General features: G+C 33.8%; 1 protein-coding gene across 1 annotated transcript; it reads left to right on the forward strand.

Moving 5' to 3' along the window:
* Positions 1-6,307: 6,307 nt before the first annotated feature.
* On the forward strand, positions 6,308-11,313 carry LOC143607156 (bifunctional nuclease 2-like). The gene is made up of 10 exons (XM_077082702.1): positions 6,308-6,420; positions 7,490-7,780; positions 8,521-8,691; positions 9,035-9,084; positions 9,184-9,240; positions 9,471-9,536; positions 9,635-9,709; positions 9,803-9,921; positions 10,054-10,145; positions 11,252-11,313. Exons 2-10 carry the CDS (start codon positions 7,495-7,497, stop codon positions 11,302-11,304), a joined length of 969 nt encoding a protein of 322 aa, XP_076938817.1. The 5' UTR covers positions 6,308-6,420; positions 7,490-7,494; the 3' UTR covers positions 11,305-11,313.
* The last annotated feature ends 1,803 nt before the right edge of the window (positions 11,314-13,116 follow it).

A 13,116-nucleotide genomic window follows, 5' to 3' on the forward strand; every position in this document is an offset into this window, starting at 1 on the left:
CATTTTTCTTATTTATGTATCATTTATATACTCACTCACACTTGGTCATTCGACTACTATTCTACATACTCAGGTCCAGCCCAGCCCAGCCCAGCCCAGCCCAGCCCAGTGCTTGAGCACGTTACAATAGTGGACCCCAAAAGCGTATGGCGTATAAGCCTCAAGCTGAGGGTGGACGAGAGGTACAAACATGAACTATGGTCCTATGGATCATAGTGACAACTGAGAAAAATATAGAATTAGAAAAAAGCTTGGTGCAGACATCTTATGATCAAGGGGGAAAAACCCCGGCTTAACCACTACTTTATATATACCATATATAATCCGTAATAAATAAAAAATAATTAAAAAAAATTCTAAAGATGGCTTGTTTTTATATTGTATATGTACGTAAATATATTATATTAGAGTATCAACACCTTAGGCAAACTAATATCGTTCGTTTTGTTGTGTCCGCATGAGAGATAGTAAGTCATAAATAAATGTCTCGCCACATATATCATTAAAGGTTTTGGGTACTATTGTTATAGATAAGGTGAGATCTTCACAACTCAACGTACTCAGTTGGAGTAATTAATCTTGTGATGGGTTACATCCTAAGAAGCTTCAACTCTGACAAACAAAATGTGCGAGTTTCTTCTAACAAATCAAGCAATACCGGTGGTTATGAGAGACTGGATGTTACAAATGTATATGAGAGGTCAAATACGGAAAACCAACACTTTCCTTTTGAATCTTCTCACTCGTGAGTACTATGGACTTAAGATTTGAACTTTTTACTTGTTCTAGATGTGTGGTAGATATATTACAAATCACAACTTATGGCACATATATATGTGTAATCAAGATGTATTTTTTTTATTAACGAATACATATAAGGGTTTTATTTTTATAACAAACAAAAACGTGTGTGTGTGCATGTTAAATTTAAGTTTATCAACTAGTTAACTTTAAGTTAAAGCAATCATTTACTTTATTTTAAGTTAATTTCTAAATTATGCCTTAACAACCTTTTGCTTTTAGGACCATGCATAATGAGAGAGTTGTGGGTGACGTTTGACTCAAAACTCTTTCTTACATCGCCTCTCTCAAAATTGTGGGTAAAATTTTGGGTTTCAAAGTAGTGTACACTCTACACAATGTTGGAGAATGTGTGTGTGTGTGAGAGAGAGAGAGAGAGAGAGAGAGAAAGAGGAGGGGAATGATAGCGATTGTAGAAGAGCTGTGGACTTTTTATCATTACACCACGTTTTACAAAACTATTAATTGCTGACAGGGACGTCACATGTCGCACGACGCCCATATGTGAGAGTTTTGAGTATGAATGGTCTTAGCATTCTTCAAAACCTAAAGTTTTCTTATACCGAACATAGTGGGCGTTTTGCCAACCCAACCCCCCCCCCCTCCCCCCCGCAGCGGTGCTTGGGTTGTTTTGGATTGGGGGCGTTTCCCACAAAGCGCCTAGCGAGGAAAGAAGCCTAATCATTGATTGGTGGGTTGACTTTAACTCTTTAATTTTATTTATAAATAAAAGTAATAATAAGTAGGCTTGTAAATTAACCGAACGTTCGGTGAACTGTTCGTGAAATGTTCGGCGGAAAGTTCGTTTATTTAATAAATAAACGAACATGAACAAAAAGTTTGTGTTCGCTTAATTAAACGAATAAACATGAACACATGTTCCGTTCGTTCATTTATGTTTATGAACGTTTGTTTATGTTCGTCTATTTTTGTTTGTTTTTGTCTGTTTATTTATATTTGTTTATGTATTAATAAAAAACAAATAAATATTATTTGGATAAGTCATGTACTTGAAGTTTTATATTTTTGAAATTATTGTTAATTTAAGTGTTTTCATTTATGTTTGTTTGTCTTCATATATGTTCATTTATCTTTTTTCAGTTATATTCGTTTAGATTTTAAACAAACGGACATAAGCATAAAAATTTGTTCGATTAAGTGTTCTTGTTCGTTAAAGTTAAATGAACGAACAAGAACATGCCCTTGTTCATGTTTGTTCAATTCATTTACATGCTTTCATTATTCACATTGATGAATACATCAGTCTTAATCTCTAGGCTCTGTCGATTTTATTTGTGTTCGTTGTGTTCGTGAACCGTTTGTGAACACATTAATTTTCTTAATGAACGAACACGAACATAAAATCTCGTTCGTGAACACATTATTTCCTTAACGAACGAACACGAACCAGGCCTTGTTCGTGCTCGTTCGGTTCGTTTACAGCCCTAATAATAAGGTAATGATTGAAATAAGCTCCAACCCTTATCTATTTTGCTGTAAAACGCCACAATATGAACTCCCCCCCCCCCCCCCCTCACGCAATTTGAAACCCATAACCCTGAGAAGGACAGTGTATGAGAGAGTTTTGGGTCAAAACGCCACCCTCAACTCTCCCATTACACATGGTCTAAATTAGACCATTAATTCTTTCTTATCTTTCATCTTTAATAAACTCATAATATTATGTAACTTGAAAGCCGAAATTGATTATCTTAAAACGAAATGATTAATAAAAATTTTAAGATAAGATGGTGGAAATAACGTTTTATCTTTTAAGTTAAACTTAGACATCTTTGATTTTTCAGTACAATGGAAAGTGTGAAATTTATCAAGTTAGTTTAAATAGCGAAGTACAATACTTAAAAACATAATATTTATTTCTTAAGACTTGAACATACGACCTGTTTAAGTGTTTTATTTCTGTTGTGGCACTGGACTATATAACCCCTGGACTTCAAATAGCTTATTTAAGATATTTAAAGTGTTGACTGATAAATTAAATACAAATCTCTATATAAAATATAAATAATATCGTAAATTTAATTTTATTTCAGCATAATTCCAATTCGAGATTCCAGTTTACAAACATTTGATTGAATCCAATATGTCAAGTTGTAGTTGTGTGGAGCTTATACTGGATAGTTCCCACTTCCTAGTTTGGAGTTGAACCTTATCCAGATCATCCTCATGCCGCAAATTTTAAACACGTGTCTAACACATACCCATCTTAATCTTGTTTGAATTCCACCTTTTAGTATAAGATAATTTTAACAGAGTATCAAAAGGTCGTGGTATAAACAAGATATATCAAAACTAGACAGGATATTTGTTTTATGTGCTTAAAACAATAGATATTTTTGATAATTGTTAAATTCAAACTAATTTGGATTTTATTGTAAAATACAAAATCAGATTTTAGAGAGAAAATAAGGCTGAGGGGTATGGGGGGCTTTAATGGGGGTTTTAGTGGGGGCTCCAACCAATAATATTATGACGTGTAGCAGAGAGAGAAACTGAATAAGGGGGTTGTTGGAGCCCCCGTTGGAGCCCTGGCCCCTGGTGTGGAGTGGCTCCAGCAGGGGCTCCAGCGAAATTTTTTTTTTTAATTTTTTTATAAATATATTCAAACAACGACATTTTTTTTGTGTTAGTTTTGAGAGGATTTTAGGAGGAAAGGTGTATAATTGTGAAATGAAGTATATTTTATAAAGGTATATATTTATAGTTTAAGAAAATATTTTTTTTTTTAATTTAATATGAGCTCAACGGCTCTTTTCCGTAAACCTATATAGAAAATATATTTTTTTTTTGTTTTTTTTCGGCTCCCAACGGTCCAAAATACCTCAAAAGGTGTGCTCCTCTCTCTCTTCTCTCGCTAACCAGCTCACGCCTGCATGTTTTTTCGCGCTAGCGCCCCCGCTAGCGCCCCGGTGATGTGGTGTTAGCGCCTGGGGGCGCGAACGGAGGGGCTCTAGAGCCCCCGTTGAAGCCCCACACCCCTCACCCTAAGAGAGAGGATATACGGCCTTGGCAACGTTATCATGAAGAGGTCCTTCCCAAGCCCCATACACAACGTCAACTATCATTTTATTGTATTAAGACCCCTATAGTTTCAAATGCTTCTCTTAACTGTTCTAAAGATTAACGTGGTCATCCAAATTGTTTAAATGATAAAAGTTCATTGGCAGGGAATGATTGTGGTCGTTTTTTAACTTTAACCAAACAAATGCTTGAATACAAGTAATAAAATAAACGGGGGTATTCAATTGTATTTGCTTGTTAAAAATAAATGTGTTTGTGTTTCGTTATTCCGTCGTTAATAATAACGCGCGCAGCGCGCACGCATATATATATATAAAAGAAAAGAATTCTAATTGAATGATTATCCAATTTGACTTCACTAGCCTGGGCATATTGGTAAAAAATATTTTTTGAATTTTCATACGGTTTGACATAAATGAACATAAATAAAGGTACGCAAATTTTGTTTGTATTCGTTTTACTTAATGAAAAAAAATTGTTCTTGATTAGTCTCAAGAACTTTGTGTGTTATAAAACATTAGAACAAACAATGAGATTAGGAGGCGTGGATACCGCCACTCACCACCCTCCTTCACTTATGCGTGAAGATCCTCGCAACAAGGTAGTAGACACCGTCTGTCCACTGCTCCACATCAATTTGCGATAAGGCTTCACCATACAACGTGGAGATCTTCAAACAAATCACCTTCTTCCTCCAGACATAAATCCGTCATAGCAACCACCTCATCACCATGATCTGAATCTCAAAACGTTGATCATTTAGTACAATCTTTATTATGAAGCTAACATCATAACTTTATTTTAGATAAACATATAATGTAACGAATAATTAATTTTTATAACCTATTATGATCAACAGTTCAACACTGAGGGGCTCATATTTAACACTAACATTGTTTAAGGGTCTCAAAACTATAACCTTCCATTTATTATGACATTATTAACGTAGTATTATTATTATCTTATTTAATTTTACAAATAATAATATCAAAAAGAGTAAAGTGCCTTTTAGTCCTTGTGGTTTGGCAAATAATGCGAATTTAGTCCAAAAAGTTCATTTTTTGCATATGAACCCTTCACGTTTCCAAGTTCTTGCCAATTACATCCAAATCACTAACCCCGTTAAATTTTATCGTTAAGTCAGGGATAGACATGTCTTTTCACTATTTCTTTATTATAATACTTATTTCAGTGAACTGCGATTTTCGTCCTTGTGGTTTGTCCAAATCTGCGGTTTTAGTCCAATAGTTTTAAGTTTGCAATTTTCTTCCCTATGGTTTTATTTCACTTGCAATTAAACTCGAATTCCCTAATCTCGTTAAGTTTGGTTGTTAAACCCATCAGTGTGCCCTTCACGTGAGGGGCAATTTTGTTCCTTATTTTTTTCCCATTTCCACCAAATACACCCCAGCCCCTCACGTGAGGGAGTTGCGATTTAGGGCTACGGTTTATTTGGAGAGAAAAAGGACAAAATTGATTGTCACATGAGGGGCACGCAAATGGGTTAACGACAAGACTTAACAAGGTTAATAAATTCGGGTTTAATTGCAAGTGAAATGAAACCATAAGGAAGAAAATTGCAAATTTGAAATTACTGGACTAAAACTGCAGATTTTGACAAACCAGGGGGACAAAAACCGCAGTTTACTTAAACAATTATTGTAATAAAGAAATAGTGAAAAGACATGTCTACCCCTGACTTAACGATAAAATTTAACGGGGTTAGTGATTTGGATGTAATTGACAAGAACTAAGAAACGTGAAGGGTTCATATACAAAAAATAAACTTTTTAGACTAAATTCATATTATTTGCCAAACCACAAGAACTAAAATGACACTCTACTATGTCAAAAAAGAAAAAGGATAGACCTTAAGGGTATGTTTGGCAAAACTAGCTGGTAGCTGTAGCTGGAAGCTGGTAGCTGGAAGCTGTAGCTGGTAGCTGGAAGCTGTAGCTCTTTAGATATATTTAGATGTTTGGCAGAGTAGCTGGAGCTTTTAATAAAACGTATAAAATTACTAAAATGGGCATAACTAAAATCAATAATAGTAAATGTATTTATTTTGGAAGGTTATTTAAGTAAATTATCATACTGAAAGCTTGTAGCTCTTTCTAAACGCTACTAGTAGAAGCTTTAAGCTTTAAGTTTTTTCTCCTAACCTAAAAGCTTCAAGCTCCTTGAACCAAACAGAGCTTTTAATTGAGTATGAGTTTTTTTTTAAAAGGTTAAAACTTGTAGCTCCTAAACTCCTAAAACTTCATGCCAAACATACCTAAACGTCCTACTCCAAAAAGTATCTATAAACAAACACTTGCCGTTAATAGAGAACAAAAAAAAATCTCATTCTCATTCTCATTCTCATTCTCATTCTCATTCTCATTCTCATCCATAATAATAATAATAATAATAATAATAATAATAATTCATCGCCGGTAACTATTATTCAATCTCAACCGATCGTTTCATATAATACATGGCAACTTGACGTACGATCGATCACTTTTATCCGTTTGATTTCTCGATCGGTGACGGAAGGCTTTTCTGCATATTTAGATTGATAATCGTATTGTTCAGGTGACCTCCTTTTTTAGGTTAATGATGTTAGTTTGAAGAGATTTATGCTGATTGAATTATGAGTTTAATTTGGTTGATATTTTAATTAAATGATGTTTATTGAGATATTATGCATATATAGTTGCATGTATTTATGATGTATCGATGTTGATGGTATCAATTTGAACAGGTTATGCTGATTGATTATGAAATAGGTTAAATTATGAGTGAGTTCAATTGGTTGATATTTGATGTTTATGATATTAACTGGTGGAGTTATGAATTCAATTTGGTTGATATTTTGATGAAATGATGTTTACTGAGATATGATGCATATATAATTGCATGTATTTATGATGTGTTAATGTTGATGGTATCAATTTGAACAGCTTATGCTGATTCGTTATGAAGTTGGTTAAATTATGAGTTCAATTTGGTTGATATTTTGATGTTTATGATATTAATTTGAACAAATTTATGCTGATTGATTATGAAATTGGTGGAGTTATGAGTTACAGTCTGGTTATTTTTATTAAATGATGTTTATTGTGGTATGCATGTATTTTTTTTTTATTTTTTTTTGAACATGAATTTACTCATTTAGGGATGATCTGTTTGTATGTAGATATGATTCAGAAATTATGATTTGGTCATTGTTTATTTTCAGGATTTGATTACGAATTAAAGTAAATTAGGTTCAATTTCAATTTAAGAGAGCAGAAAGTTAAGTGCAATCTTAATCCTTCATATATAATTGGGGAATATCTTTAATATAACTACACCTAACTCCTAGAATGGCAAAAGAAAACAGGACTTAAATTGTCATCCAACTACTATTTCTTAAATATGTTTTAATGAGAAGTTAGATGACATATGAGAATCATTTATTGTGACATGATTTTTCTTTTGTGACTTATTGATAATGTACTAATGTACTATGATTGAAACGTGATCAAGAAATGAAAATCAGACATGCCAATTGCAGGACAAAATGATGAAAATAGTTTAAATTTATAAATTCTAGATTTATTTAGTTTTTATTGGTTTAGAATACTGAACTAATATTGCTATGTTTGGATTTTGGTAATAGGAACGATGAATTATCTACAAGGACCGGTTGTTTGCCAGTCTGTACATCAGAAGCAAGGTGGTGTTCGTGGTGTCCCTGCAGTTAATGCAACTATAACAAAGGCTAAAACTCTTAGAAGTGGGATATGGGGATTTAGAGGTGTTAACCGCCACCCTGTGCATATCCGTAGTCAACCTAAGTCAAGCACCATTACATGCACCTTTAGTTCGTCCTCAAATGGCAGTGGTAGCATGGCAGAAAGCTTCAATGAGAATGACTCTGATTATGTGGATTCCACTGTAGTTGAAGCTGGTAAGATAGTTTTAGTTTTCAAGTTAACGTTTCTCAAATATCTATTGTTTATTTATTGTTTTTGTCAAATATCTTCCCCGATTTTTAACCAAAACAAGCTGTGATGTACTTATTTTGATATATCTAGGCCTGTAAATCAACAGAACGTTCAGTGAAGTTCGTGAATAGTTCGGCGGGAAGATCGTTTGTGTCCGGTTACTTAATAAACAAACAAACATCAACAAACTTTTTGATTACTTGGTTAAGCGAACGAACATGAACACTTGTCCTGTTCGTTCATTTACGTTCGTTCATTTACATTTGTTCGTTTTACATGATCATATAAATTTTCTAGGCCCTTTACAATTTAGTATAGTTTTATGATTAAAATAGTTGTCATTACAATTTAATTTGGTTTTAATAAATTTTTAAGCCCAACATATTTATGTTTACTTTTAATTGGTGGGCACTCAGTTTTGTCTGTTATATTCATTCCATCTATGTTCAGTTATGATCATTCGTTTAGGTTCGTGAATCATTCATTAATATTATTAGCAGACGGACATAAACGAACAAAAACAAGCTCATTTTCTTAATGATAGAACATGAACAAGAAAACCTTGTTCATTTTAACTGACTGTGTCTGATCATTTGTATGGTCAAGTTAAAAGAACGAACGCGGACATGCTCAGTTCGTGTTTGGTTTGTTAACAGGCCTAGATATATATTGTCGGAAATCTTAAGTTTTGTTTTCTACACAGTTGAAGTGAAGAGCAGTACAGAAGGGTTTATGATTAAGATGAGGGATGGTAGGCATCTAAGATGTGCACATAACAATCCTCAAGGTGGACAAGTTCCCGATTATGCCCCTCATCCTGCAATTGTGTTGAAGATGGAAGACGATACAGGCTTATTACTTCCAATAATTGTTTGTAAGTACATATTCCCTCTCGTCCCATTATAAGTGTCCTAGTTTGATTTTTCAAGTCTTTCTTGTTTAACTTTGACCAACAATATTTTTGTTTTGTGTTATATAATACTTGATGTAAAATATATGAATGGATTGGGTTTTTAATGTATTTTACATTGATATAATTTTCATCAAGTATTATATGACACGAACAAAAATATTTACGGTCAAAGTTGCAAAAGAAAGACTTGAAAAGTCAAACTAAGACACTTATAATGGGACGGAGGGAGTATTTTGATATGTTTCTTGGAATTACATACATATATTAATTTGTGTTGCTAATATGGATTTCTGTTTGCTTGCAGTGGAGATGCCTAGTGTATTGCTCATGGCTGCAATTCGCAATGTTCAAATCGTATGCTGAATCCTTACCGCTAACTAATTGACTTTACTTTTTCATTGACTTATTCATGTATGTTCGTTAAGTAATAGAAATTTTTGTCTTGTGTTTCAGGCTAGGCCAACTATGTATCAAGTGGTGCGGGAAATGGTCGATAAAATGGGCTATAAAGTAAGGGGCTTTTGGTCATTTCCCCCTCAAATGTTAGAAGTATTGAAGTTATATGAAATCGGAAATTGACCAAGTATAAAATACAATATTTAATTAATGTTATTCTAACCCGAGATGATAAGTCAAACCACAATTAATAAATTTCCATAAAGTGAAACATTTCAATTTAGAGTACATAGTATTGATGGCTTCGAATCTTAATTCATTCATTTCGTTTATATTGACTTCAGGTCAAAGTTGTCCGGGTAACCAAGAGAATACATGAGGCGTATTTTGCTCGGTTATATCTCACAAAGGCATGTACTTTTAATAACTAGCAATTTAACTGTTGAAATATTCAATTTACAGATGTTTCTGGATTTTTGTTTTGATTGAGATTGTTTTTTAATTTCAGGTGGATGATGAAACTGAGTGTATCAGCTTTGACCTTCGTCCATCAGACGCCATCAATATCGCTGTTAGGTGCAAGGTGTGTGCGGATGGCATCTTTAATACTTTATTTTGTTCATTTAATATCGTTACACATATGAGAAGATTTATTATTATTATCATACGTGTGTAGGTGCCGATACAAGTGAACAAATTCTTGGCACATAGTGATGGAATGAAGGTTGTTGAATCTGCAAAGCCTGCAATTCAAGGATCTTCTTCAGATGGGCTGATATTCAAAGAACTTGACAGGTTTATTTTGAAACAGGGTTATATTATTTGTCTTACGCATGATACTAATAGAAGTTCAGTTTATTAATATAGTCATAGAGCATAAATTGGTATATAAATGAATTTAACCAAGATTGTGTGTGTTGGTTACAGGCCAAGTGGGCTGCCTTGTGTTGAAACCAAGGAGTTTAATCTTGTTCGGAACATGCTTATTGCTTCTGTTGAGGAACGATACAGAGATGCTGGTGTGTCTTATATCCTTTACATACTGTAAACGAGCTATCCTTTTCATACTGTAAACGAGCCGAGCCGAGCCCAAGCTTAGGCTTTAACTCAGCTGTTTTAACTTAAGAGAGCTTGGACTCTAGCTCGGCTCACGGGTAGTTTTTCAAGCTCGAGCTCGGCTCGTATAAGAGAGCTCAGGCCCGAGACCAGCTTATGAGTGATTTTTCAAGCTCGAACTCAGCTCGTTTAGAAAGCTCGAGCTCAACTCAGGAATAGATTTTTGAGCTTGAGCTTGGCTCATTTAGAAAGCTCAAGCTAGGCTTGTGAGTAGGTTTTTGAGCTTGAGCTTGGCTCATTTAGAAAGCTCGGCTACAAAGCTCAAACTCGGCTCGTTTACAAAGCTCGAGCTAGGCTTGTGACTAATTTTTCAAACTCGAGCTTGGCGTGTTTATTATATATTCTTTTGTTTTTTTATTTTTATATTTTTATAATTATTTACATATATATATATATATAATATTAGGTATAAAATAAACAGATAATTTTTATATTAAATAGAATTATATAAATGAAAAACTCCATTAGGCTCACGAGCCAGCGCGAGCTCAATAGGTGAAGTTTGGGCTTGAGTTTGTCTACTGAATGAGCCTCCGTAAAAGCTCGAGCTCTCTTAAGCTCGGCGCGATTAAGGTTTTTAGCTAGTGAATCTTGAAATAGCTGAGGGTTTATTCATTTATTTTTTGCCTAGAAAACAATTCCATATGAAGTTTCTGTATGAGTTCACTTAAGGGTTGCAAAATGTGTTAGGTAATGAGTCAAACCGGGTCAGTTCTGGTGGTCACAACATTTGTGTTGACTCACAGCCCATATAATTAACATTTAATGTTTTAAGAGACTATACTATTAGAATGATAATCGAACTTCTGAGATAAAACAATTTAGGTGGCTGTCAACCCATTTAACGTGTTCAACTGCTTCCATTCCAACTAATTATATGTAATACTGGTTGACTTTCTGGTGACAAAGCATAACCTAAAATCGACCTGCTTCCCTATATACCGGTCGGGCGGTAAACCGCCTCTACTTTTATTCCCCTTGTGATGTATGTTTTTGTGGTATCTTACAGCACAATGGAGGGACAAGCTGACTCAGCTTCGGTCCAAGAAAAACCTAGCATAACAGGTAATATATAGGCCACTTTCATTTGCTCATCATCAATTATCCGTCACAATTTTCCTTATGTCGTTAATGCCGTTAATGCCTAATTTGCGGGTAACATTTTGCTGTATTTCTGTATTTGTTGCAGGAAGATGTTACATAATTTGGTGCCCTTAATTATTATTATGGGCGTTTCTTTAGTTGAAAATATGTAAGTATAACTATAAAGGTTTGTAATGTAAATATGTGTTGTAAACTGTAGCACAATATAACTGTCGTGAACATTCCTGTTTCATTCTACTTGTTGGAGCAAAAACAAGCGCATTTGTATGTTCACAATATCGCCTTAAGCCTAAGCGCGAGTAGTTTGCAAAGGATAAAAACCGAAGCAAAACATATAAAAGAAGAATAAATCTGTTTATTAGCTACTCTTTTATATCTGTTACAATATGTTTGTATGACTGACTATCGAAAAACCTATAAGTGTAATTGAATGGCTGAGACTGAATAAGTTGTTTTAATTTTTATAAATAGTCTAGTTAAAAACTTGTATAGCTACTCGAAACGAATTTAGAATGTACAAACATTAAAGCAGAGTTACAGCAAAATCAAATACCTACAAGAGCGAAATGTCTATCTTTACGATTATTGATCCGTATTCGACTGGTAGAGTGAACCACAATGTACGTAACACAGATGTTACGTTAATCTAATAGTGAAGGTTATCATGCTTCTTGCAAATTTGATTTGCTTTAGTTTGATGTCAAACACAAGAATATTGTGTTCACTACTTCTAACTTTGTTACATTACATTGCCTCACCCTCCGCTTTAAATACACAAAACTCTTAAAATGTACAAAACAAAGACATCGACTCTATCTTTATGCCTTTATTTGAGTCTTGTTTTCACTGGTATTTTAAATATCTTTACGGTACGTAATTCTTGTCACTTGTGTATCCAATGCTGTTAGAGGTCACTAAAGGTTTATTGTCCTACTTCAAATTTAAATACTTATATTAGTAACAACTAACTACTTTTAGGCTTTTAGCTTTATTAAATTATTTGGCCCCACTCTCCACTCAAATACACAAAGCTCTTTCAAATGCACAAAACAAGGACATGGATTCTATCTTTATACCTTCATTTAATGTCTTGTTTTTACTGGTATTTTAAATAACATCTTTACAATACGTAATTCTTGTCATTTGTGTATCCAAGGCGGTTAGAGGTCACTAAAGGTTTATTGTCTTACTTAAAAATTAAAATACTTATATTAGTAACAAATAACTACTTTTAACTTTATTACATTACTTGGCCCCACCCTACACTCAAATACACAAAGCTTTTTCAAATGCACAAAACAAAGACATCAATTCTATCGTTACACCTTTATTTGATGTCTTGTTTTCACTGGTATTTTAAATAACATCTTTACAGTACGTAATTCTTGTCATTTGTGTATCCAATGCGGTTCGAGGTCCAACCACGGGTTTGATCAACAAATGAAGTCATTTTAAGAGTACTTTTATCTAAAGAGTATCCAATTAGAATAGCATGCTTGATCTAGTTATAAGGACACAGAATAATAATTATCAAAACATCATAAAGGAAACTAATGAAACTAACCATATATATGTATACTAGACCGGTGCCCGCGCGATGCGGCGGGAACAAAAGTTATAGTAATTATGTAATAATTGTGGATGTTCAAGGTTTGGTTGAAACCGTAAAAACGTTTGAACCAATCATCACTTTTGGTCAGCCGGTTTCCGAATATCCAAACCATAGCAACCGGTTTGGTTTATGGTTTATACAGAAAATATAAAACCGGA

Source organism: Bidens hawaiensis, unplaced genomic scaffold (assembly GCF_021521415.1).
Source record: "Bidens hawaiensis isolate Kalapana, Puna unplaced genomic scaffold, B.hawaiensis_p1.1 tig00079869_1, whole genome shotgun sequence".
Taxonomy (NCBI): Eukaryota; Viridiplantae; Streptophyta; class Magnoliopsida; order Asterales; family Asteraceae; genus Bidens; species Bidens hawaiensis.

What these genes read in the sequence shown, in the direction of transcription:
- LOC143607156 (XM_077082702.1), top strand. Translation starts at nt 7,495, where the DNA reads ATGAATTATCTACAAGGACCGGTTGTTTGCCAGTCTGTACATCAGAAG. An exon ending in ATATCGCTGTTAGGTGCAAG is followed by an intron (nt 9,710 to 9,802) that starts GTGTGTGCGGAT and finishes ATACGTGTGTAG; the next exon opens with GTGCCGATACAAGTGAACAA. An exon ending in ATATTCAAAGAACTTGACAG is followed by an intron (nt 9,922 to 10,053) that starts GTTTATTTTGAA and finishes TGTTGGTTACAG; the next exon opens with GCCAAGTGGGCTGCCTTGTG.